General features: G+C 42.7%; 1 protein-coding gene across 4 annotated transcripts in view; it reads right to left on the bottom strand.

Moving 5' to 3' along the window:
• Nucleotides 1-7,468: 7,468 nt before the first annotated feature.
• Nucleotides 7,469-23,747, bottom strand: part of CYRIB (CYFIP related Rac1 interactor B) — an 86,171-nt gene continuing 69,892 nt past the window's right edge. For all 4 annotated transcript variants that reach the window (XM_054018588.1, XM_054018589.1, XM_054018590.1 and 1 more), the window contains 6 exons: nucleotides 16,707-16,784; nucleotides 16,059-16,175; nucleotides 14,285-14,364; nucleotides 12,750-12,876; nucleotides 11,344-11,414; nucleotides 7,469-8,263 (listed from right to left, as the gene is read on the bottom strand). In XM_054018588.1, coding sequence (XP_053874563.1) covers nucleotides 8,200-8,263; nucleotides 11,344-11,414; nucleotides 12,750-12,876; nucleotides 14,285-14,364; nucleotides 16,059-16,175; nucleotides 16,707-16,784 — 537 coding nt within the window. In that variant the 3' untranslated portion in view covers nucleotides 7,469-8,199. The remainder of the gene's footprint in view (nucleotides 8,264-11,343; nucleotides 11,415-12,749; nucleotides 12,877-14,284; nucleotides 14,365-16,058; nucleotides 16,176-16,706; nucleotides 16,785-23,747) is intronic.

Here is a 23,747-nt window from a genome sequence, read left to right as displayed (position 1 = left end):
TGCCCATCCGGGCTAATAGCCATTGATTGACCTATCCTCCATGAATTTATCTAGTTCTTTTTTGAACCCTGCTATGGTCTTGGCCTTCGCAACATCCTCTGGCAAGGAGTTCCACAAGTTGACTGTGCGTTGTGTGAAGAAATGCTTCCTTTTAATTTGCTTTAAACCTGCTGCCTATTAATTTCATTTGGTGACCCCTAGTTCTCGTGTATTGAGAAGTAGTAAACAACACTTCCTTATCTACTTTCCCTACACCAGTCATGATTTTCTAGACCTCAATCATATCTCCCCTTAGCCGTCTCTTTTCCAAGCTGAGAAGTCCCAGTCTGATTAATCTCTCCTCATATGGAAGCCGTTCCAGACCCCTAATCATTTTTGTTGCCCTTCTCTGAAACTTTTCCAATTCCAATATATCTTTTTTGAGATGGGGCAACCACATCTTCATACAGTATTCAAGATGTGGGCGTATCATGGATTTATATAGAGGCAAAATGATACTTTCTGTCCTATTATCTATCCCTTTCTTAATTATTCCCAGCACTCTGTTTGCTTTTTCGACTGCCGCTGCATATTGAGTGGATGTTTTCAGAGAACTATCCACAATGACTCCAAGATCTCTTTCTTGGGTGGTAACAGCTAATTTAGACCCCATTATTTTATATGTATAGTTGGGATGTTTTCCAATGTGCAGTACTTTGCATTTATCAACATTAAATTTCATCTACCATTTTATTGCCCAGTCACCCAGTTTTGAGATCTCCTTTGGTAGCTCTTCACAGTCTGCCTGGGTCTTAACTATCTTTAGTAATTTTGTATCATCTGCAAATTTTGCTACCTCACTGTTTACCCCTTTTTCCAGATCATGAATATGTTGAATAGGACGTGTCATCTGATCTGTAAAGGAAACAAAGTTGAGGCAATGAGCAAAATTGCTTAGTTCTTTCATATAAAACATCAAGCAAAATCTCACCTCCAAGGAAAGAAGACGTTGTTCATCGTATATTGTCTGGTTATGATGAAATTGTTCTCTCACTTTAGGCAAAAGCTTAGGAAGAGGCCACAAGACCACCTTATCTTTAAAAAGCTAAAAATACAGAGGGTCCGCGATTAGGGCCTGCAGCACATTAACTCTACTCGCAGAAGTCACGGCCACAAGAAATGCTGTCTTTTGGCACAGGAGACACAGAGAACAAGTTGCCAAGAGCTCAAATGGAGGACCCAGGAGGACACAACCCAGTGTTAAGATCCCACTGAGGAATCACTTCCTTCACAGGTGGAAAGAGACGAATGACCCCTCTCAGAAATCTGATTGCCAGCATGGAGGGGGGGGGAATAGCTCAGTGGTTTGAGCATTGACCTGCTAAACTCAGGGTTGTGAGTTCAATCCTTGAGGGGGCCACTTAGGGATCTGGGGCAAAATCAGTACTTGGTCCTGCTAGTGAAGGCAGGAGGCTGGACTTGATGACCTTTCAGGGTCCCTTCCAGTTCTATGAGGTAGGATTGCCGTGGAGTTTGAGGAAACTGATTTCCCTTGGACCAGAGGATGAAACATTGAAATTGCCACCAAGTGACAGGCCAGAGGACTGAAGGTGTAACAGGTACTACAAAATGTCCCAAATGCAAGCTTGCATTGGTTGAATTCACTGGGCTAGGGGTGAAATAGAAAAAAACTTTCCATTTAGCCAAACAGGTAGCCCTAGGGCTTGCTACTATTAAGTAGGACCTATCGAACAGCTTCTCAACACCACTCCTTTTCCTTATTTAACTGCAGCATCCATGCTGTGAGGCACAGAATGTTCAGGGCTGGATTTGAAATCTAACCATGATACTGAGCCAGTCAATCAGGATAAGAAAGAAGAATGGTTGGATGAACAAAAAGACTCAGGTCAGAAAAACATTGCCTTGGACAACCATGTGTGATCAGAATCAGTCTGGTATGATCCATCCTCAACTTGAGACTGACCAGAGGGATGATTGGGGTTTTTTTTTTTTTTTTTTTGGGGGGGGGGGGGGAGGGGAAGCATACATCAGCATCAATCCCCAATTCAGATGAAACATCAGTAAAGAAACCTGGACTGAGACCATTTTGAGAGCAAAATTGATAGCACTTTGTGTTGTCCTTTGTTGCAAACAGGTTGATAGCAGGAATGCCCCATTCTCTGAAAATGGACCTCACCGTGCTGGTCTTCAGAGACCACTCGTGATTCTGGGAGAAATTCCTGCTAAGATAATCGGCCAAGTGATTCTGTAACCCTGGGAAACAAGCAGCTGTGGGAATGATGTTCTCTTTGATGCAGACCTGCCAGAACTTTATTGCCTCCTACCTAAGTTGGATGGATCAGGCACCTCCCTGCTTGTTCACATAAAACATTTCAGTGGTGTTACTGGTGAGTATATGAATTGTACCCTTGATCTGTGCTCAAAAAGTCCTGAACACATTGTAAATGGCTGGCAGGATGTCTATATGAAAGGTGCTTCCCGCTCTGTCCATAAACCTTGAACCTTCAATTCCCCCAGATGGGCTCCCCAGCCTGTGGTGGAAGCATTGGTAACTATTGTCCTGGTTGGAGGAGGACAAACAAAGGGAACACCTTTGCAACGTTGACCTGATCCATCCACCAGTCTAAGCAGTCTTGACCTGCTGAAGGAGCAATGGGCTTGTGAGAAGGGATGTGGGAGGGGAGGTGGGAAATGAGGGATGTGCAGAAATTGTATGGCATAACCCAATCTCATGGTGCTTGGGACCCAATTGTCCATAATTACTGTGTCCCAAACACTATACAAGTGAGACAGCCTGTCCCTGAACTGAGGAGATTGGGATGGGGAGGTCACAACTGGAATGCTGTCCAGGAAATGACAATCAAAATGGCTACTTGCTTAACATTGCTAGAGGTCAGGTTGGCTGGTTAAAATGGACCCAGAAGGTCTTCTCCTCTGTGACCTATCACTCTTCCTGGAGAAATCTTGCTGCCCAACAAAAAATGGAGAACGCCCAGAAGAACTGCTGTGAGCAGTATTGCTGCTGTTGTTCCTGACCTCCATAATCATGTCTGTTTGGGGCTAGGGAATAAACTCCCAATTAATGTAATGTAGGATGGGAGTCTTTAAAAGAATGTAAAGTCTCAGCAGTTTTGTCAGAAAACAAAACCCAACCAAGTCTATGCTCTGCTGACCCTCATGAGCAACACCGGAATTCTATAACAATGAGGCCCTTCTCATAGTCACAGCTGATGCCATAATATTGGAGAAAGCATCTGCCACAACCAGAGCTGATTGCACTGATATTTTGGCCACCAGATGGCCGTTTGCAATGAACACCTTAAACGTTTTCCCGGAGTATTCTGGCAACTTATCAGTGAATTTGGACCCAGCATCCCAACTGATGAAGTCATATTTAGATAACAATGCTTGCTGATTTGCAGTGAGCATCTGTAATGATGTAGTTGAATACATTTTTCTGCACATCAGCTCCAGCCTCTTAAGAGTCCCTGTCCTTACGCGTGGACTTGCTTCTCCCCCGCTATGATCTATTGTTTGCTGCTGCTACAAGAGTTAGGGGATGCCTGGGTATAGAAGCACTTGAAACCCTGCATAGGGACATATCATCGTTTATCAGTACACATTGCTGTAGGTGGCAATGAGGGACTAGGCTCCAAAAGAGCTTCATCTATCTGGAGAGCTACACACTAACATGAAAATCAATGTGGGGATGGAAGAACAGTCAAAGACTTAAGTACCAAAAGAGACATCACACTTCCACTCAGCAGCGGAGCAGATAGTGATACTGAAGCTGGAATCAGTACCGATCCTGAGGATGAGGTCTGCACTGAAAGTATCGTTGATCCTGACGATATCGCCCTCAACAACAGATCCCTCAGTTCTGAAAAGAAGGCAGACCTGAATGCTGCATGCTGCACCTCTGGTGGTGCAGAATATGGTACCGGCAAACAAGACAATTCTGTGACCAGGTCAGATAGTGCTGAGGACACAGCCAATGCAGAAGCAGCCATGGCAGCTGAGTGCTCCTGAATTATTGGAGAATCAGTAATGGATAGGCAGAGCAGGTCTGATACTATCTGGTATACCAATGACGCAGAGACAGTCTGTGCTGACACCAATGTCACCAGTACCAGACTCAACAGATGCCCCATGGCTAGTACTAGAACCAACAATACAGTGTCCAACTGATCTTGATGCAGTAATGGGGAGCAGTTAGATGGCTTAGCTCCATCCCAAGTATCTGAGGAATCATGGTGTCGGTCACCACTCCTCTTAGAAGACAAGGAGGAATCTCTTTGAATCCTAGAATGGTCTCAGTCTTGACACTTCTTCCTTGGAGAACCAGAAGGAAAGCAATCCCTCTCTTCCTCCTAAGGGAATTATCAAAGCCAGGGCCTGGAACAACATCTCATATTGCTTTTGAAGGGCTCTGCAAGTCTACATAACCTGTGGAGGTTCCCAGTGACAATGTGGGTCTCGAGGCCTGCTCCAGAAAGTACTGCTTGAGGTGCAAGTCCCTCCAACTTGCATTTTCTTCTTGAATGACTTGCAGATGGAGCACCTTTTTTTTTTTTTTTTAAATGTGCCCCCTCCCAGGTGAAATAAGTACCCAGTGTGGGGGTCGCTATGAGGAATAACCACCCCACATGGCAGGCAATATTTAAAACTTAGTGAGGTCATTACACCAGGCTAAAAACTGCTGCTGACTCCCATTAATGAATAAAAACTTAAGGGTATTACTAAACTGACTTACTATATACAACAACTCCAGAAACTCTGGACAGAAAGAAGCACGAGGTAAACCCCACACAGAATGCTCTGACAGGCCATGGGAGGTGAGAAGGAACTGAGAGGGCTACAGGGCAAGGGGTTACTGCTAAGCAAAGTTCTCCAGCTTCGGTGCACTGGGTGCTTGCAGATCTGAACGGAATACTCATCTGCAACCACTCAAAATAGATCTCAGCATTTTTCCAGTGAATCCTGAAAAGCAACAGAGCGAATAGCCAGCTCTTTTTAGATGTCTTACACTTTGCTTTACTAAGGTTCTTGGGCAGCAGTACAACCAATGAAAACAACAAAAAAAAGTCTGCCAAAAAGAAAGAGCAATGTTGTTAGAATGTCATTCTAATGCATTTTTTCTTAGCTTTTCCAGATTTATGTCATTGAGCTATCAAGGAAAACAAAGGCAATAAGTAATCTGGTATTATAAGAAAAGGTCATGGATTGTTCTCAGAGAATGTGTCGGCTCTTTCAGCAAGAAAGAAACTAGGGGAAAGTATAATGAGTTAAGAGCACTATCTAGCTGGGATGGAAGGAGATGCAGCAAACACAGTTAGTAGCAAAATGATCACTTGAGGGCCACAGCTGCTTGTTTCTATCACATTTGAAGGGCCATCTCCTCTTCCCATGTTGGGAAAGAATTTCTATAGGACAACCATGCTGCCCTGGGGAGGGCCAATAGGGACCAGGCAAACACAAAGGAAGGTGCTCCTGGAGTAGGGGTTGCTTTTGCCTTTTGTACCATTTTCTGTACCACAAAGTCAGAGGGGTGAAATATTGGAACAGCCTTCCGAGGTAAACGGTGGGGGCGACAGACCTGTCTGGCTTTAAGATTAAGTTAGATAAGTTTATGGAGGGAATGGTTTAATGGTAAAACATAGTAGTCAAGGAAAACCAAGCAATGGTAGGTAAATAGTTCAATGGCTAACAGGGGTCAGGCTAGAGACTCTTGCCTATATGCTCGGGGTCTTACTGATCGCCATATTTGGGGTCGGGAAGGAATTTTCCTCCAGGGTAGATTTGCTGAGCTTCTGGAGGTTTTTCGCCTTCCTCCGCAGCATGGGGCAGGGATCACTAGCAGGAGGGTCTCTGCCGATTGAAGTCACTAAAACACAGGATTGGGGACTTCAACAGCAGAGTCCAGGGAAGGGGTAGGGACGGTTTTATGGCCTGCAGCATGCAGGGGGTCAGACCAGATGATCATAATGGTCCCTTCTGACCTTAAAGTCTATGAGTCTATGAAGTTTTATGCCTGCACATTGCATCTTAGGCAGAGGGTGAGCCCCATACTCTCCATAATAGGATGGCTGCAATTGACTTATTCATGCTCTTCTAGCTAAACAGTCACGATTAGGGACTTCACTCCTCCAAAGAAATCTCATTGTTTTGGTTCTGCTGTGACCCACAGATTACAAAATCTCTCCAATATTTTGTTGTCTGACCATTTTGCAACTTTCTTCTCATCGGAGAGCAAAGACTGCATAGTATTTTTTTGAATGCAGGTCTCCTGGTAGGAATCCCTGACATCTAGTCATCAGTTTAAGCCTTCCGATGCTTGGAACAAGCTTCCTTCGACAATCAGTATGTGATGGGTCACCTGAGTCGCATGGTATTTCTGCCTTCAATTGTAAGACAAGATGAGAACAGATGGTGAAGACCTGCCAGCAGATACTATTATTCCTGCACAAACACCCTTGTTTGCATGTGGATATGGGCATTCATTCAAAACCAGCCATTCCCCAAGTATTTGTATTAACAAAGACTTGTTCATGTGAATGTTCACAAACATGAGATACAATCATAGTCAAGCTAACAATAGCTTTACAGATTTCAAACTGCTAGCAAACAATGCTTTTGATCAGTTCAATCAGCTTTAGTCATGAAAATTTTCTAGATATTTTCTACAGAATAAACTTATTTTAAAAAAAAGTGTTTCAATCCCTTCTAGTTGGGAAGGTTCACAATATAAAAAGGTACAGTTATGTTAATTAAATACTACATTTGGAATGTGAAATTTGTGAAGTTGCCAATAAGCATGTATAAGGGTTAAAGTTTGAAGGATTTTTTTAAAATGAGAAAAGAGTTTATTCTATGCAAATGCCTACTTTAATCTTTTAATAATTTTGCCACAGATTATCAAATATTAAAACAATCTCAACTAAACACTCTCCATTCTGCCGTCCCCATGAGTACTGTCTTCTCCATTTCAAAGAGATTTTAATTTTGGGGCGGGGGGAGACAGGATGACTTCCGTGTTTTGAATAGTGCTAGCACACTCACTGTTTAAATTTTTAAAAAATACACATGGTAAGTTTTTTCCATTGTTCTTTACTGGGAGAGCACAAATGACTACGGGACACAGTGAAAGAAGACTGTGATGTTTTGGGCTGCTCGGTTAAAAAAACTCCTGGACTAGCTGAATTAACATGATTTTTTCCCATCCCTCGCTTGTATGATTGTAATGGGATTAGGAAATAACCCATATCATACTATATATTGTAAATCAGGGGTCCTAACAGATCATGTTAGGCTTAACTAAGCACTGATTCCATTTCAGGTGATTACATGTAATGAAACAGCAGCATAGTTTTCACTATATAAAATGTATATATTTACTTTTCTGGTAAAAAGCCAAAAAAATCATGGAGACGTCTCACTCAAAACACTGGTAAAACAAACCACACTTAGAAAAATGAAAGCTGATTTTTATTATTTTATCCACAGCCAATCATTTGACATGAACATGCATACGTAATTTTGCTACGCACACACCACATTTTTTAACGTTAGTTATTAAAGGTTAAACATACAACATACATCCTTACAAAAATGAGTCAAAATGCAAACGTAACTTTTAAACAAAACAGTCTTTACTTATTTAAAAAAACTTTTGTGTTGAGTACCATTTTGTACAAACACAGTTAATTTAAACAAATCTGCTTTTATGTTTCCTCATGGTTGCACATGAAAATAAGCCGCAATAGAAAATGAAGTCATTGAGGGTTTTTTAAATAGCAGAAATAGGCAGTTTTGCCATGCAGAAGAAGCAATATTAAATATTAGTTTTTCAAAAAAAGAAAAAACCACAAGTTTAAAAATATTTAGTTCAAGTCACAGAACTTTCCCCAGTACAGAGAAATCCAAACGCAACGCATAATTAGCTGCCACTTAAGGATGGCTGTTCTGAAAAGTACAAATACCTTCCAGAATTGATCATTTTCATTGATTTGGCACAGAAAAGAAGTCTGAGCTTACTTAAGAACAAGAAAGTGATTAAAAAGGGAAAAGAGGAAGAGAGAAGAAAATAAAAAGCAAGAACGAATGAGATAGTAGTTGCAATCACTAAAAAAAAATCTGTGCATCTCAGTCATTGCAGAATACTGTCTTCTGTTTACAGCAGGTGCTAATTCCAGGTAATTGTTATTGCAACATAGATTTAATTTGCTTGGAGGTAGTCTCATCATTCAAATGCTTTGTTGTGTACCTAAGAATGAAAAAGAATTTTTTTTTTTTACAAAAGCACACTTACAATTCTGTTGTTCTACAATAGACAAAGCAAGTAATTGATGGAACAATACCAAATTTATTGTTTAGTTACAGTAAACCCTCACCAATGATTGGGAGATCTATTTATGTACTTCCTAACTAGAAAAGTGCAGTAATTCTCATTGAAAGTAACATATTTCTATCAGAAAATTAAATTAATAAAATTACTAAACAGATAATGTTACTCAAGATTATGTCCAACTGTTCTGTTACTAAAGGAGATTTTAAATGGATACGTACATGGATTTGGGTAAAAACCTCAGATCTCCTTTGAGTTGGATAGACTAGAATCAGTAAGGAACACTGACACATTAGAGACTATTAAACTGTCAGTCAATGACATCTAAAATGTGTAGGTCTGGACTGAGATTAAGGTTTGATGATGATGCTCTACTTGAGTAAAGACACAAGTTTTGGGAATTTCCTACTGTAAGCAAATGGCTACTTATAGAATTTCTTATTCCTGAATTCTGTTTAATGCAGTAGGTAACACTGAACTAAACATTTATATTTACATAGTTCCTGTATTTGGAAAATGTGGAAAAAACATTTAATATGGGTAAATGGCAAGTATTTAAGTGAGGCCATTGTATGCGTGAATTACTACAGGAATTATCTAAAGTGTGTTTAATCTCATAATTGATAACTTATATGTGCTTCAAATTAGGTGGAATACAAGGTAACAGACATTTAAGTGTATTTATGTGGGGACTGTTCCTGTTCTATCATCACTGGAGGAAAACTGAATTTAATTCCTGGTCTAAAACGTTTTTCTTTTCTTGTACCCAGCTCGCTCGCCTGTCTTTTCCCTTTAATTTTATGTTCACCAGATAATTGTTTTTTGCTATTTATATTGGTTATACCAGTAGCTCCTTTGTACAGTATGTTCTTTTTTATTTTTATGATTGAATGTACTGAAATTATGTTCAAGTGTTTTGTTGATGAGTGGGGGCATGCTTCTGATTCTTCCCCCCATCTCAGGACCTGAGACGCTCATCTTCTGAAGCCCCACCTCTGGAGTGTCAGAAGGTTTCTGGAGGTGGAAGGAATGGAGCAGCCACTAAGCTGCACTCTTCTGCTGACGTTCTCAAATTTCCAAAGTAGATTTTAACAATGATTCAAGCAGCATGAACATTTAGGGGCCTACCTCCCCCACTTTAAGGCTGCTACCATGCAACCCTTGCTGCTGCTAGCTCTTTTCTCAAAGCAACAGGACAGCTGCACAGAACAGCTTTCAGGAGATCTGATTGGGGGGTGGGGGAGGAGCTGGCTTTTCCACAGGGGACAAGAGGAAATCCCCACTGATGCAGCACGAGTTGGAGGACAAACTGAAACATCTTACTCATTTTGGACATATTTGGCACATCAAAACTTCTGACTACAAAATCTGGCTAGGATCCTCTAATGACAATGAATCCAGCAGATATTTTTGGCTCAAATTTTCATTCTGACTGCAAGTTGTGCACCCCTGCATAACTAAAGAATCTACTATGCACTGAGGTGCACCATTTCCCCAAGAATCTATCTATAACAGGGGCAAGTAAACTTTTTGGCCTGAGGGCCGAATTGGGTTTCCAAAATTGTATGGAGGGCCGGTTAGCGGAGGCTGTGCCTCCCCAAACAGCCAGGCGTGGCCTGGCCCCGCCTTCTATCTGACCCCTCCTACTTCTCACCCCCTGACGGCTCCCCCCGCCCCCCCCCCGGGACTCCTACCGGGCAGGAGGGTCCCGTGGGTCGGATGTGGCCCGCGGGCCATAGTTTGCCCACCTCTGATCTATAAGGTCAACATCACAGTATTTTCCAGTTCTATGCAAACACTGGCCATTGTTTATCTTTAAACAATAGGAGAATATTGTACACAACCAAGTTTATTATCTATGTATAACACCCCAGTTATTTCATATTGGATTTATACTTTACTAAACTCACATTTAGACTACAGCTTAAATTTATTCCTGTAACTTAAATTTGTTATGCTAAATTATTAGCCACTTGTCTGCCTGTGATTCTACGTTACACAGATTTTGAAACTGGTTACTCTGATGTGTTGTTGTTGCTATCCTAGTGAACAAATATAGTGGTGCTTTCTTCCTAGGGTAATTGTAAACACAAATGAAGTCAGATTTCAATCCATTCTAATAATGTATGTTCTGCACAATAAGAGGACTAAGGTTTTCAGAGATCCAGAAGGATTATACTTCCTGGACATTCTATAACAGATTTAAAAGTAGCCATACTTCAACAAAAAAACTTCAGAAACACTTCAAAGAGAAACTGCAGAAATAAAATTAGTTTGCGAATTTAACACCATTAATTTGGGCTTCAATAGGGACTGGGAGTGGCTGGCTCACTACAAAAGCAACTTTGCTTCTCCTGGAATTGACACCTCCTCATCAATTACTGGGATTGAACTACATCCACCCTGATTCTATTGGCCCTGTTAACACTGGTTCTCCACTTGTGAGGTAACTCCCTTCTCTTCATGTGTCAGTATAATAATGCCTGCATCTGTAATTTGCACTCCATGCATCTGAAGAAGTGGGTTTTTTACCCACGAAAGCTTATGCCCAAATAAATCTGTTAGTCTTTAAGGTGCCACCGGACTCCTTGTTATTTTATCCAGTGATAACTCTCACCTAACGTACACAGTTGTGCAGTTAGGTGGCTAACTGACTATGGAAATGGGCAATACAAATGGTATATGAAAGTTCCATGTTAGTAAATGCAAATTTTGAACCAAAAAAACCACCATAAAATAACTTGATGAACAGCAGGTAAGTTCACTGGCAGTTGGAACCACGAAGCACGGAATGAATGGGCCTGAAGACTTGACTATTGTTTTACCCACAAAGGTAGTCAACTTCATGTTAGGATCAAGGCACACTAGTGAGGAAGCCTGCAGAACAGAGGCTCATCTTTTATCTGTTATATTGATAGAAGACTTCATCGTCCAGGTGTCTCTATTCAGCACCTTCTAAAAAATTCACGTTAAAATCGTTTCAAGTTAAAAATAAGTACCTGAGAGCATTTAGAAGGCCTTCTACGCTGTTAGGAGGCTGGTCTTTAAGGACTTTGATGCATCCTTTCATCTGGAAATTAAAACAAGTTAATACTCTATATCATGTGAACGCCATATAAAAATACCTTGCAAAAAATATAGTTCCCCAAGGCCTAACACTTAACTACTTTAAAGGACTGCAGAGAAAAGTACAAATGTACACGTTATTCTTCTGGATATTAGAAAGGTAGCAAACATCTAGTACTCTGAAATCTTCCCTTAATGTAGAAAGGCTTATCTAGTTATTTGCCATCACACTGAGAATTCCACACATCTACAAGCAGTGAAATAGCTACATCAAAATCCGCTGTAAGGAACTGAAAGACTTTTACCTAAAGGACAATATATAAGGTTTCACAGGGTTTTTTGCTGGTTTGTTTTTAAAATTAATACTTGTTTTGTCAGTGTGCTCAGAACAATACAGAATAAAAACCCTGACCCTGGTCCAAGTTCCATGGGACAATATTTCTTTTGATGCATCTACTACACATTTAACAAATAAAATATACATGCAGTAGTATAAATCCAACAGAACATTTCAATTACAGAACAAAAGGGGACAAAGTTGAAGGTTGGAGGACAGTGCAACCAATCCAAGTTGGTCTGGATGATCAGGAGGGATGAAAAATTATGTGGCCAGGGGGACACACTGGACCTACTAGCCCAGGGGTTGGCAACGTTTGGCATGCGGCTCACCAGGGTAAGCACCCTGGTGGGCCGGGCCAGTTTATTTACCTGCTGACATGGCAGGTTCGGCCAATCGCGGCCCCCACTGGCCGCGGTTCGCCGTCCCGGGCCAATAGGGGCGGCGGGAAGCCACGGCCAGCACATCCCTCGCCCGCACCGCTTCTTGCCGCCCTCACTAGCCCGGGACGGCGAACTGCGGCCAGTGGGGGCTGTGATTGGCTGAACCTGCCGCGTCAGCAGGTAAATAAACTGGCCCGGCCCACCAGGGTGCTTACCCTGGCGAGCTGCATGCCAAACGTTGCCGACCCCTGTACTAGCCTTTCATTTGCAGATATTCTAACCTTGGTTATTTAAAAGATAGATACATTGTGTAAATAAAGTATAATATTGTTTCTGGGTGTTATCTGGATTCCACTGAAATTCACTTTGTACCTTAACTCTTAAGATGCCTTTTTGTGCATCTGAATGTATATTGGGGATTGCTTGCTGTGTGACATCATGTATACGGTAGGCTGGTAGTATATGCCAACCAATTAGGAGCATCCCAGAATGTACATATGCTTGTTATGGATTTATTTGGACTCAGAAAATTCATATTACAATGGGAGGGGGGGGGAGAGAGAGTCTACGTATAACTTTGGTTTAAACATCCAAAGGCGATGAGCAACACAAAACTTACATCAATTTTTGAAGTTTTGGCAAAGGCGCCCACTGGATGCACATGGTCGTAGAGTATGATGACACCCACCATTACCCTCAGACAGAACGATACTGTTTCCTCATTTGTAAACCTGCTTCTGTACTCACTGGAATTTTAGAACACAAAACCATCTATTATTATATTAAACACCAAAACTGGCCTTGGTCTTTAACACTGGAAAAAAGGTCACTTAGGAGGGGAACCTTCTAAAAAAGGAAAGTTTCTTCAGAGAAAAATGCAACTATTTTCCACCAACACAGAAGTCAAACCATTGCTTAGAAAGCCCATTATTTGGAAACTGGAAGAATAAATCTCTCTCAAACCCAAACTGGCATATTGCTGTTAATTTCAGGATTTTTCGTATTAGCTGTCTTGGCTTCTTCCAAACAAGCGAACATTTAGTTTATACCCAAAGAAGAAAAACACAATTCACTTGTGATGTATGCATGGAATAAGGATGCCAAGTCTTTATGAAGCAACAGAGGGTCCTGTGGCACCTTTGAGACTAACAGAAGTATTGGGAGCATAAGCTTTCGTGGGTAAGAACCTCACTTCTTCAGATGCAACCTCTTGCATCTGAAGAAGTGAGGTTCTTACCCATGAAAGCTTATGCTCCCAATACTTCTGTTAGTCTCAAAGGTGCCACAGGACCCTCTGTTGCTTTTTACAGATTCAGACTAACATGGCTACCCCTCTGATACTCAAGTCTTTATGAGCAAGGCTTAACTGCTTGTCTGTCAGTGGCACAAATTGTCCCTGAAGTTCAATGTTTGGAGTCCCTCCTTCTTATACCCTCCAATAAATCGTGCACTGTGGTATTCAGCCCAGTCCTTGTGTTACTACTCCATTCCTGAACAGCTATATCAATAGGAGCCTCTTCAGATCCGGGAACAGCTGGCTAGAAAAACTTAACACACGTTTGACTTTTCCTTCACCTGCCAATAGTTTGTCACATTTACAGTAGACTCGAGTAGCCCAAGCCTGCAAATTGTTATATTCAATATGCAAACAAGGACCCAGACAGTAGACTTGGTGGAGCCACCATTCACCCATTGAATTTTCCTTTCATGTAGTGGTTAACAAAACAGGAAAGTACCATTACTGCATTGCTCAAGCCATTTTTCAAAGCACGCTCTAGGCAAGTGTGCTCAAATTTTTATGTTTTCCTGAATTATGCATGACATAAAGGCATTTACAAAGGTACTGAGAGATCTGCTAACTTTCATACCCATTCTACTTTTAAATACTAAACAATATTCTCAGAGAAAGTAGACAATGGGATGTGTTTAGTGCATGAAACAAATAAGCCATAGCAAGGCTAGAAAAATGTTATGGAATGTAGTAAAAAACAAAAAAATTATTTGGCTCCCATTTTGTTGATTTTCCTATTTTTTCCCCATTCATTTTATGCATTATGGATTATGCCTTACATGCATACTTATATTTTCTAGACACGCTGTGCACAAGAGGCCTATAAATGAAGAACTGAATTTTGTCACTCAGCTCATACTTACGGGGTTTCCAACATGACTCTGCACACACTAGCCATGGTGCTTAAACAATCTGTGGTATTTTCGATTGGTAAATTTTTATTCTGTGAAAGGAGAAATAAGTAATTCTATTCAGTATATTGAAAGTGTAATACTGTAAAACCTAGTACAATTCGAGGTCAGTGAGCACTACCTTAGACTGAGTGCTCTAGTTTAAAAACACACCCACACCCACCCCTTTAGGGGTTAAGAAACACTGCAGTACCGGTAAACCTCGCTTTACCAATAAAACATTTACAATCAGTTGTTTTAAAACCATAGTGATTATACCATTTCCACTATTACAGACACCAGGCCTTATTATAGTTTTCATTTTTACACAGAACTTCTCATTGATTTTTGGGGAGTTTATTTTTGCTATATTGATTTCAGTGGGGAGCTTAAACAGTGGCATGACAGGTCCATTGAGAAGGAAGAAAAATGTGACCTTAAAATAAGATTCTCCGTCTTTGACTGGAGATCATTATGTATTACAGTATTAAAAGTACATTATTATTCATTTGAAAAAGTAACATATTTTGTTCAAAAAAAACTGTATACACCTCTACCCCGATATAATGCGGCTTGATATAATATGAATTCGGATATAACGCGGTAAAGCAGCGCTCCGGGGGGGGGAGGGGGAGCTGCACACTCCGGCGGATCAAAGAAAGTTTGATATAACTTGGTTTCACCTATAACGCAGTAAGATTTTTTGGCTCCCGAGGACGGCGTTATATCGGGGTAGAGGTGTAGTTTTAAAAACAAAGGTTGATTTTTCTTAGTTGCACATGGGAAACTGTGGTAATTAGTGAGCCAAGTCAATAATAGTGGTGTTGTGGATATCATGTCAGATACTTCAATAGGTAGTTCCAGGACAAATGGGAAAGTAATTGGATACTTTGATCATATTCCACAACAGGTTCAAGATTTATTCTAACACACTTGTGTATATAATCAAGTTTATGCTTGTATTGTTGTAATTACATTTTAACTTCTATATATACACCAGAATAAAGCTCTCCTGGGACTCTTTCTTTAAAAAAAGCACATCACTTCCTTTTAATTTGCTGCTTAATTTCAAGCAGAGATATTCAAGCCCAATTTGTTTCACTCTGTTTCCAGAAGCCCTTTTCAAGTATGGATATATGATTAGAAAAAGTGACTAAAAATGCAGATCATCAGACAATATAACCAAAGGCACACCACCACCACAGGCATGTTTTTACTAGTAACAGTATAGGCACAGGTATTGGACAACAGCCTACAACAGAACTGTGGGAAGGCCAGCTGAAACTTATTCTACTATGCACAGCATCAGCAAGACTGGCTGTATCTAAATTTCTTCCGATTGTGTAAAAGGCAGAGATTCAATTTACAGATTGTAAATTACAGGCTTGTATACATGGTGCCAGCAAAGCCCAGTAGAGGGTTGTGATTTGTAGAGTGCGCTAATGCGCTGCACTGTAACTGCCCTGTGTAGATATGTAGACTGCTGGTGTGCTCTAAAAGGCACCTAGTTTGTGTTAACGCAGTCCTGTGCGGTTAGAACACAGAATTTTAGAGTGATCTATAAATCATTCCCCTCTACCGCTCTGGTGCACTTTGCTGAGCCATGTAGACAATCCTTAAGTCTTCAGCAAATTTCACCTGGGACAGAGATTCCCACAATAACTTCTTAAGAGTTGTCTTTCAGAGCATAGCTGCATTTTACAGTGCAATATCCAAGTCAAAGAAAAACCTTCTCCCATATGCTTACCTCTGACACAAATTTTGTCGTGGCATCACTTAAGGTTTTCAACATTGGCGTCGCTTCAGCATAAAATAAAGACATTCTGTTTGCCAATTCGTTATTTACTTCATTTTCACCCTCTGCCTATAAACAAAGATACAAAATTATATGTACAGTAAAAGCTTTGTTATCTGGCATGTTGGGGGAAAGGGGGTGCTGGTTAGTCAAAAAATCCAGTTAACTAAGAGGGAGGCAATTTGGGTGTGGGAGGGGGTGTGGGCTCTGGAAGGGAGTTTGGGTGCGGGAGGAGGCTTGGGGCAGGGGGCGCGGGAGGGGTTTCAGAGTACCAGATTCGGGCGGCTCCCAGCCAATGGGAGCTGCAGAACCAACGCTCAGGGTGGGGCAGGGCAGCGTGCAGAGCCACCTAGCCACGTCTCCACTTCTGGGGAGTCATGCGGAGCCAGGTAGGGAATCTGCCGGCCCTTCGCCAACTGGACTATAAACCAGACTTTCAATGAAGATCAGAAATGCCAGTTTAGAGAGCTTTCCAGTTGGTAAAGTGCCAGATAACACAGCTTTTACTGTAATAGTTTGTACCGTAAAAATCTGGATAAATAGTACTAGAAAGAAAGAATTTAGCATTTAAGCGTTTTTTCACTTCTAGAGGTTACCTACTGGAACATTATTAATCCTCATACGGCTCAAAGTTCTTCTGTAGTAGCTGAAGTCATTCTGTATAGCAGGATTTGTCATCTACAAAAAGTGAGAAAATGAATATATTTTAGTGACAGATGCTCAGTTAGGAGCCGACAACAAACTTTATGGAGATATAATACTAAGAGGTATAGAGCACACTCAACTGTCATTGAAGTCACTGGAAGTATAGAGCACCCAGTACCTTGCAAGCCCTGGATGTCTTTAGAACAGAGGTTCTCAAACTGGAGGTCCGGGGGGAGGGGCACAGAATGTATTGCAGGGGCATGAGCTTTATGGGGGGGAAAAAAGCTTACTGTGCACATTCAGAGCTGGGCAGCCGGAGAGCTGCAGCTGCTGGCCGGGTGCCCAGTTCTGAAAGCAGCACAACTACCAGCAGCAGCACAGAAGTAAGGGTGGTATGGTATAGACACCCTTACTTCTGCGCTGCTGATTGCGGCGGCGCTGCCTTCAGAGCGGAGTGCCCAGCTGCAGCTCGCCGCTCTGCCTTAGGAGCTGGGCAGCTGGAGAGCAGTGGCTGTTGGCCAGGTGCCCAGGGTAGGGGAGTGTAAACTACTACAGACCCAAAGGAGGGGGTAGGATTAAATAAGTTTGAGAAGAGGAGGTTACTCACCTTGTGCAGTAACTGAGGTTCGAGATGCATGTCCCTAGGGGTGCTCCACTCCAGGTGATGGTGCGTCCCTGCACATCTACTTGGAGAATTTTGCAGCCGTGCCCATACAGGTTGCACGCACATGGTGCCTGCCTCATGTGCCATCGGCACTTCATCTAGCTTGCGCACAACCCGGAATCCTCAGTTCCTTCTCTACTGCAGAGTCTACTTTAAACTCCGAAGTAGAGAGGAGGAGGATGGGTAGTGGAGCACCCACAGGGACACACATCTTGAAGAACCTCAGTTACTGCACAAGGTGAGTAACCTTCTCTTCTTCTTCGATGATGTCCCTGTAGGTGCTCCACTCCAGGTGACTGTAGAGCAGTGCCCTCCTAGGATTGTAGGGGCTTCGGAATTGGTAGGATAATCGCCGATAATACAGCTCAGCCCAACCAAGTATCTGCCTTAGGGCCTTGTGAGATTGCATGATGTTTGGCAAAGGTGTGTTCGGAGGCCCCAGTGGTGGCTTTGCATATGTCTATAATTGAAACATTTAGGAACACTACTGACACTGATATGATCTAGTAGAGTGCGTCTTCATCCCTGCTGGAGGTTATGTGCGCCTTTTAATTGATAACACAGGTGAATGCATCCAGATATCCATTTAGAGAGTCTCTGTGTGGATATGGAGGTACCTTTAGAGCTTTCTGCGATGGATATAAAGAGTTTTGGTGAAATTCTAAATGGCTTGGTTCTGTCCACATAGAAAGAAAGCTAGTGCTCTTCTAATGTTGAAGGTGTGCATCTTAGGCCTGGTCTACACTAGGGAGAGAGAGAGAGGGGGGGAGGAAATCGATCTAAGTTATGCAACTTCAGCTATGTGAAGAACGTAGCTGAAGTCGACATACTTAGACCTACTCACTGAGGTGTCTTCACTGAGGTGAGTCTACTGCTGCCGCTCCCCCATCAATTCTACCTATGCCTCTCGCGGTGGTGGAGTACAGGAGGGTGCTCGAGGGTCGATTTATCGCGTCTAGACTAGACACGATAAATCGACCCCTGCTGGATCGATCATTGCCCGCCGATCCAGCAGGTAATGTAGACATACCCTTAGCTTCAAACATGTTCTTGTATGGTTTAGGAAAGAAAGTTGGAAACTATACAGCTTGATTAATGTGGAAGGATGCATGTACTTTGGGGACAAATTTAGGATGGGTTTGTAACGTGACTTTATCTTTAAAAAAGTTCATGTATGGTGGATCTGCCACAAGTGCCCCGATTTCTCCCACATGTCTAGCTGATGTGATTGCTGTTAGGAATGTCACTTTCATGGATAGGTATAGTAGGGAGCAGTTTGCTAAAGGCTCAAATGGTTTCCGAGTGAGGGACATTAAGACCAAGTTTAAGTCCCAGGGTTGTGTGGGTGCTCTTACGTCTGGATAGATGGTTTGGATGCCCCTGAGGAATCGCTTGGGTGAGCAAAGATTGTCGTGTCATTGATTTTTTTGGTGAAAGGAGGTGATATGGCCAGGTGTACCTTTATTGAGCTGATGGAAAGGTTGGATTGTCTTAATTCCAGGATGTAGTCTAATATCAATGGAAAAGGTGCAGATGTTGCATTGGTTTGTCTGGCAGTGCACCATGCTGTAATCTCTACCACTTATATAGGTAGGTGCTGCATGTGGTATGTTTTCTACTGTGGAGTAGCACCCTCTGGACCTGTTGAGAGCAACTTAGTTCATCATTAGAGAACCATACAGGAGCCATGCCTTCAGATGTAGCATCTTTATGTTCAGCTGTTGCATTTGGCCCTCTCATTGTGTTAATAGGTCCGTCCAGAGAGGGAGTGTGATTGGGGCACATGACAACATCCGTGTTATATATGGATACCACACTTGTCTTGGCCACGTGAGGGCTATTAGGATGACTGGCTTTGTCGGTCCCTTTTCTTCCCTGTATTACTCTGGATAGTAATGGTATTGGTGGGAATGCATAGAGAAGGTCTGTGTTCCACCTAGTCAGGAATGCGTCCCCCATCGATCGCTTCCCCAGACCTGCTCTGGAGCAGAATTTTAGACACTTGGTTTTGCGGGCAGTCAAGAACAGATCTATTTGTGGGTGGCCCCATTTTTGGAATATGCATTCCAGTATCACATCGTTTAATTCCCATTCATGGTCCTGGTGAAAACGTCTGCTGAGTTCGTCTGCCGTGGTGTTCTGGCATCCAGGTAGGTAGGAAGCTGAGATATCAATATTGTGTTGGATGCACCAATTCCAGAGTCTCATAGCCTTGGTACATAGTGAGTGTTATCAGGCTCCCCCTTGCCTGTTTATGTAAAATATGCAAGCGATGTTGTCAGTCATTATTCTTGTGTTTTGGTTTCTTATGAATGGTAGGAAGTGGAGGCAGGCACTGTGGACAGCACAAAGTTGAAGCAGGTTTATGTGTAGCCTTGTCTCGGGTGTGGACCATAAACCCTGAACTGTGCCATGTTGCATGTGTGCTCCCCACCCAATTAGGGATGCATCCATTGTGATCATCTGTGATGGAGGATCTTGTGTAAACAGGATCCCCGAGCAAAGGCTGTGTGGTTGAGTCCACCAGGCTAGTGAGTCCTTGACCTTGGGAGGGCATTGTTAATCATATGTTTAACCTGTGTTTGTTTGGTCTGTAGATGATTGCCTGCAAGGATGGCTAACAATGAATGAGCAAGCATGCGTGTTTGACCACAAACGCGTATGCTGCCATGTGGCCCAACAGTGGTAGGCATGTGTGGGCTGTTCCGCACTGTGGATATGAGTGTCTTTATCATGTCGAATCTGTCTCGTGGAAGTGATGCCTTCACCGTCACCAAGTTGAGGTAAGCGCTGATGAATTCTAACTGTTGAGCTGGTTCTATTGTTGTTTTCTTTTTGTTTATTTGTAGACCAAGACTCTGGAAGCAATCTATCATTGTTTGGGTAGAGCGAATGGCGTCCGATCGAGTGTGTGACTTCAAAAAGACAGTTGTCGAGGTAAGGAAATATTATTCCTTGTTTTCACAGGTGCACCGTTACTACCACGAGGATCTTTGAGAAGACGTGAGGCACTGTTGACAGGCCAAAAGTTAAAACCTTGTATTGATAGTGGTATCTGTCCTAAGTAAATCTCAGAAAATGCCTGTGGGCAGGATGTATGCTAATACGAAAATAAGCATCCTGCAGGTCGATGGCTGAAAACCAGTCCCCCTGCTCCAGCGCTGGTATTATTGTTGTTACAGTGACCATCCTGAACCACTGCTTTCTCATGAACTTGTTCAGTCACCTGAGATCGAGAATAGGTCACCATCCCCCATTTTTCTTTTGTGTTAAAAAATAGTGGGAGTAAAATCCCTTCCCCGTGTTGTGCGGGAACAGTCTCCACTGCCCATAATTGGAGGAGATGATATACCTCTTGGCATAGCAAATATTCATGAGAGGAGTCCCTGAAGATGGATGGGGACGGTGGGTGGGTGGAGTGTAGATATAGGAAAGGAATGGTATAGCCCATTTGGATGACTTCTAGGGCCCATTTGTCCATGGTGATGGCAGCCCATTTCAGGTAGAATGGGAGCAAAACTGTCTCCAAATAGATGGGTGGATGGCGTAAGCACTGGAATGTGGGAGAGGTCTTCCAGACCCTCAAACAAGCCTTCAAATTTATTAGAGGCAGTAGGTTTAGATGCCGCTGGTGGTGATGGACATCATCGTTGTGGTCTCTGTTGTTGTTGATGGTGTTGTTGCTCGTAAGGCCTCTGGTGTTGCTGTGTGTATTGTGTTGGGGCAAGGCCAGATGGCTACAGTAAAGTAAAAAGAAGAACAGGAGTGGCACCTTAGAGACTAACAAATTTATTAGAGCATAAGCTTTCGTGGACTACAGCCCACTTCTTCGGATGCATATAGAATGGAACATATATTGAGGAGATATATATATACACATACAGAGAGCATAAACAGGTGGGAGTTGTCTTACCAACTCTGAGAGGCCAATTAATTAAGAGAAAAAAAACTTTTGAAGTGATAATCAAGATAGCCCAGTACAGACAGTTTGATAAGAAGTGTGAGCATACTTACAAGGGGAGATAGAATCAATGTTTGTAATGGCTCAGCCATTCCCAGTCCTTATTCAAACCGGAGTTGATTGTGTCTAGTTTGCATATCAATTCTAGCTCAGCAGTCTCTCGTTGGAGTCTGTTTTTGAAGTTTTTCTGTTGTAATATAGCCACCCGCAGGTCTGTCACTGAATGACCAGACAGGTTAAAGTGTTCTCCCACTGGTTTTTGAGTATTTTGATTCCTGATGTCAGATTTGTGTCCATTAATTCTTTTGCGTAGAGACTGTCTGGTTTGGCCAAAGTACATGGCAGAGGGGCATTGCTGGCACATGATGGCATATATCGCATTGGTAGATGTGCAGGTGAACGAGCCCCTGATGGTATGGCTGATGTGATTAGGTCCTATGATGATGTCACTTGAATAGATATGTGGACAGAGTTGGCATCGGGGTTTGCTGGTTGCTGGTGAGTATTTGCTTTAGGTTAGGGGGTTGTCTGTAAGCGAGGACAGGTCTGTCTCCCAAGATCTGTGAGAGTAAAGGATCATCTTTCAGGATAGGTTGTAGATCTCTGATGATGCGCTGGAGAGGTTTTAGTTGGGGGCTGAAGGTGACAGCTAGTGGTGTTCTGTTATTTTCTTTGTTGGGCCTGTCTTGTAGGAGGTGACTTCTGGGTACTCGTCTGGCTCTGTCAATCCCCCAACCTAAAGCAAATACTCACCAGCAACCACACATCACTGAACAAAACCACTAACCCAGGAACCTATCCTTGTAACAAACCCCGATGCCAACTCTGTCCACATATCTATTCAAGTGACATCATCATAGGACCTAATCACATCAGCCATACCATCAGGGGCTCGTTCACCTGCACATCTACCAATGTGATATATGCCATCATGTCCCAGCAATGCCCCTCTGCCATGTACATTGGCCAAACCGGACAGTCTCTACGCAAAAGAATTAATGGACACAAATCTGACATCAGGAATCAAAATACTCAAAAACCAGTGGGAGAACACTTTAACCTGTCTGGTCATTCAGTGACAGACCTGCGGGTGGCTATATTACAACAGAAAAACTTCAAAAACAGACTCCAATGAGAGACTGCTGAGCTAGAATTGATATGCAAACTAGACACAATCAACTCCGGTTTGAATAAGGACTGGGAATGGCTGAGCCATTACAAACATTGATTCTATCTCCCCTTGTAAGTATGCTCACACTTCTTATCAAACTGTCTGTACTGGGCTATCTTGAGTATCACTTCAAAAGTTTTTTTTCTCTTAATTAATTGGCCTCTCAGAGTTGGTAAGACAACTCCCACCTGTTTATGCTCTCTGTATGTGTATATATATATATATCTCCTCAATATATGTTCCATTCTATATGCATCCGAAGAAGTGGGCTGTAGTCCACAAAAGCTTATGCTCTAATAAATTTGTTAGTCTCTAAGGTGCCACAAGTACTCCTGTTCTTCTTTTTGCAGATACAGACTAACACGGCTGCTACTCTGAAACCTACAGTAAAGTAGTGAGGAACAGGTATGTTAGCCCCAGGCTAAACAAATCCCTGGTACCATGGTAACCAAATGGCAGTTGCTCCAGGTTAATCAAGACACCTATGGCCAATTAAGATCCTTCTAGAAAGCAGTGGAGATAGCTAGATTGATTGGGACACCTGAAGCCAATCAAGGGCTGGCTTGAACTAGTTAAAAGCCTCTCAGTTAGTCAGTGAGGCGCGGGTATCAGGAGCTATAGGAGGGAGCCGTGCTGTTGGAGGAACGAAGCAGTACAAATCCATATCATGTGCAAGAAAGGAGGCCCTGAGGTAACGGTGAAGGAGATAATGAGTGTTGACTGCTATGGGGAAGTAGCCCAGGGAATTGTACACGTCCTATTTCCAAAAAGTCAGCTACCATAGCTGCTAATTTTAGGGTACCCGGGCTGGAGCCCGGAGTAGAAGGTGGGCCCGGACTCCCCCCTCCCCTCCCTGATTAATCACTGAGACTGGGAGACAACAGAGACTATGCGAGGGAGGGTTGCTTCTCCTCACCTCCCTTGTTAGCTTATGATGAAAATGGCTCAGTTAGCTGTGACCCTTGCCTCTAGAGAGAGAAGGGCTACGTGGAGGGTCACAGTGAGCCTCTGAGGCTAGCAAAATCTGCCAGGAAACGCAGGACCCATGGAGTCAAGGACAGAACTTTGTCACAGTATGTTGGGTATCTATTCCTCTGATATGGTTGATACTTGTATTGTCTCCTTCTTGTGGCAGGTGTATGAATGCAGAGGGACTGGAGAGTGGCCCGAGAGTCCTTCATAGTGTGCATTACCTCATTG

The sequence above is a fragment of the Malaclemys terrapin genome, chromosome 2 (assembly GCF_027887155.1).
Source record: "Malaclemys terrapin pileata isolate rMalTer1 chromosome 2, rMalTer1.hap1, whole genome shotgun sequence".
NCBI lineage: Eukaryota > Metazoa > Chordata > Testudines > Emydidae > Malaclemys > Malaclemys terrapin.
The sequence above is the reverse complement of the archived record's forward strand: the minus strand, read 5'-3'. Positions and strand labels throughout refer to the sequence as shown.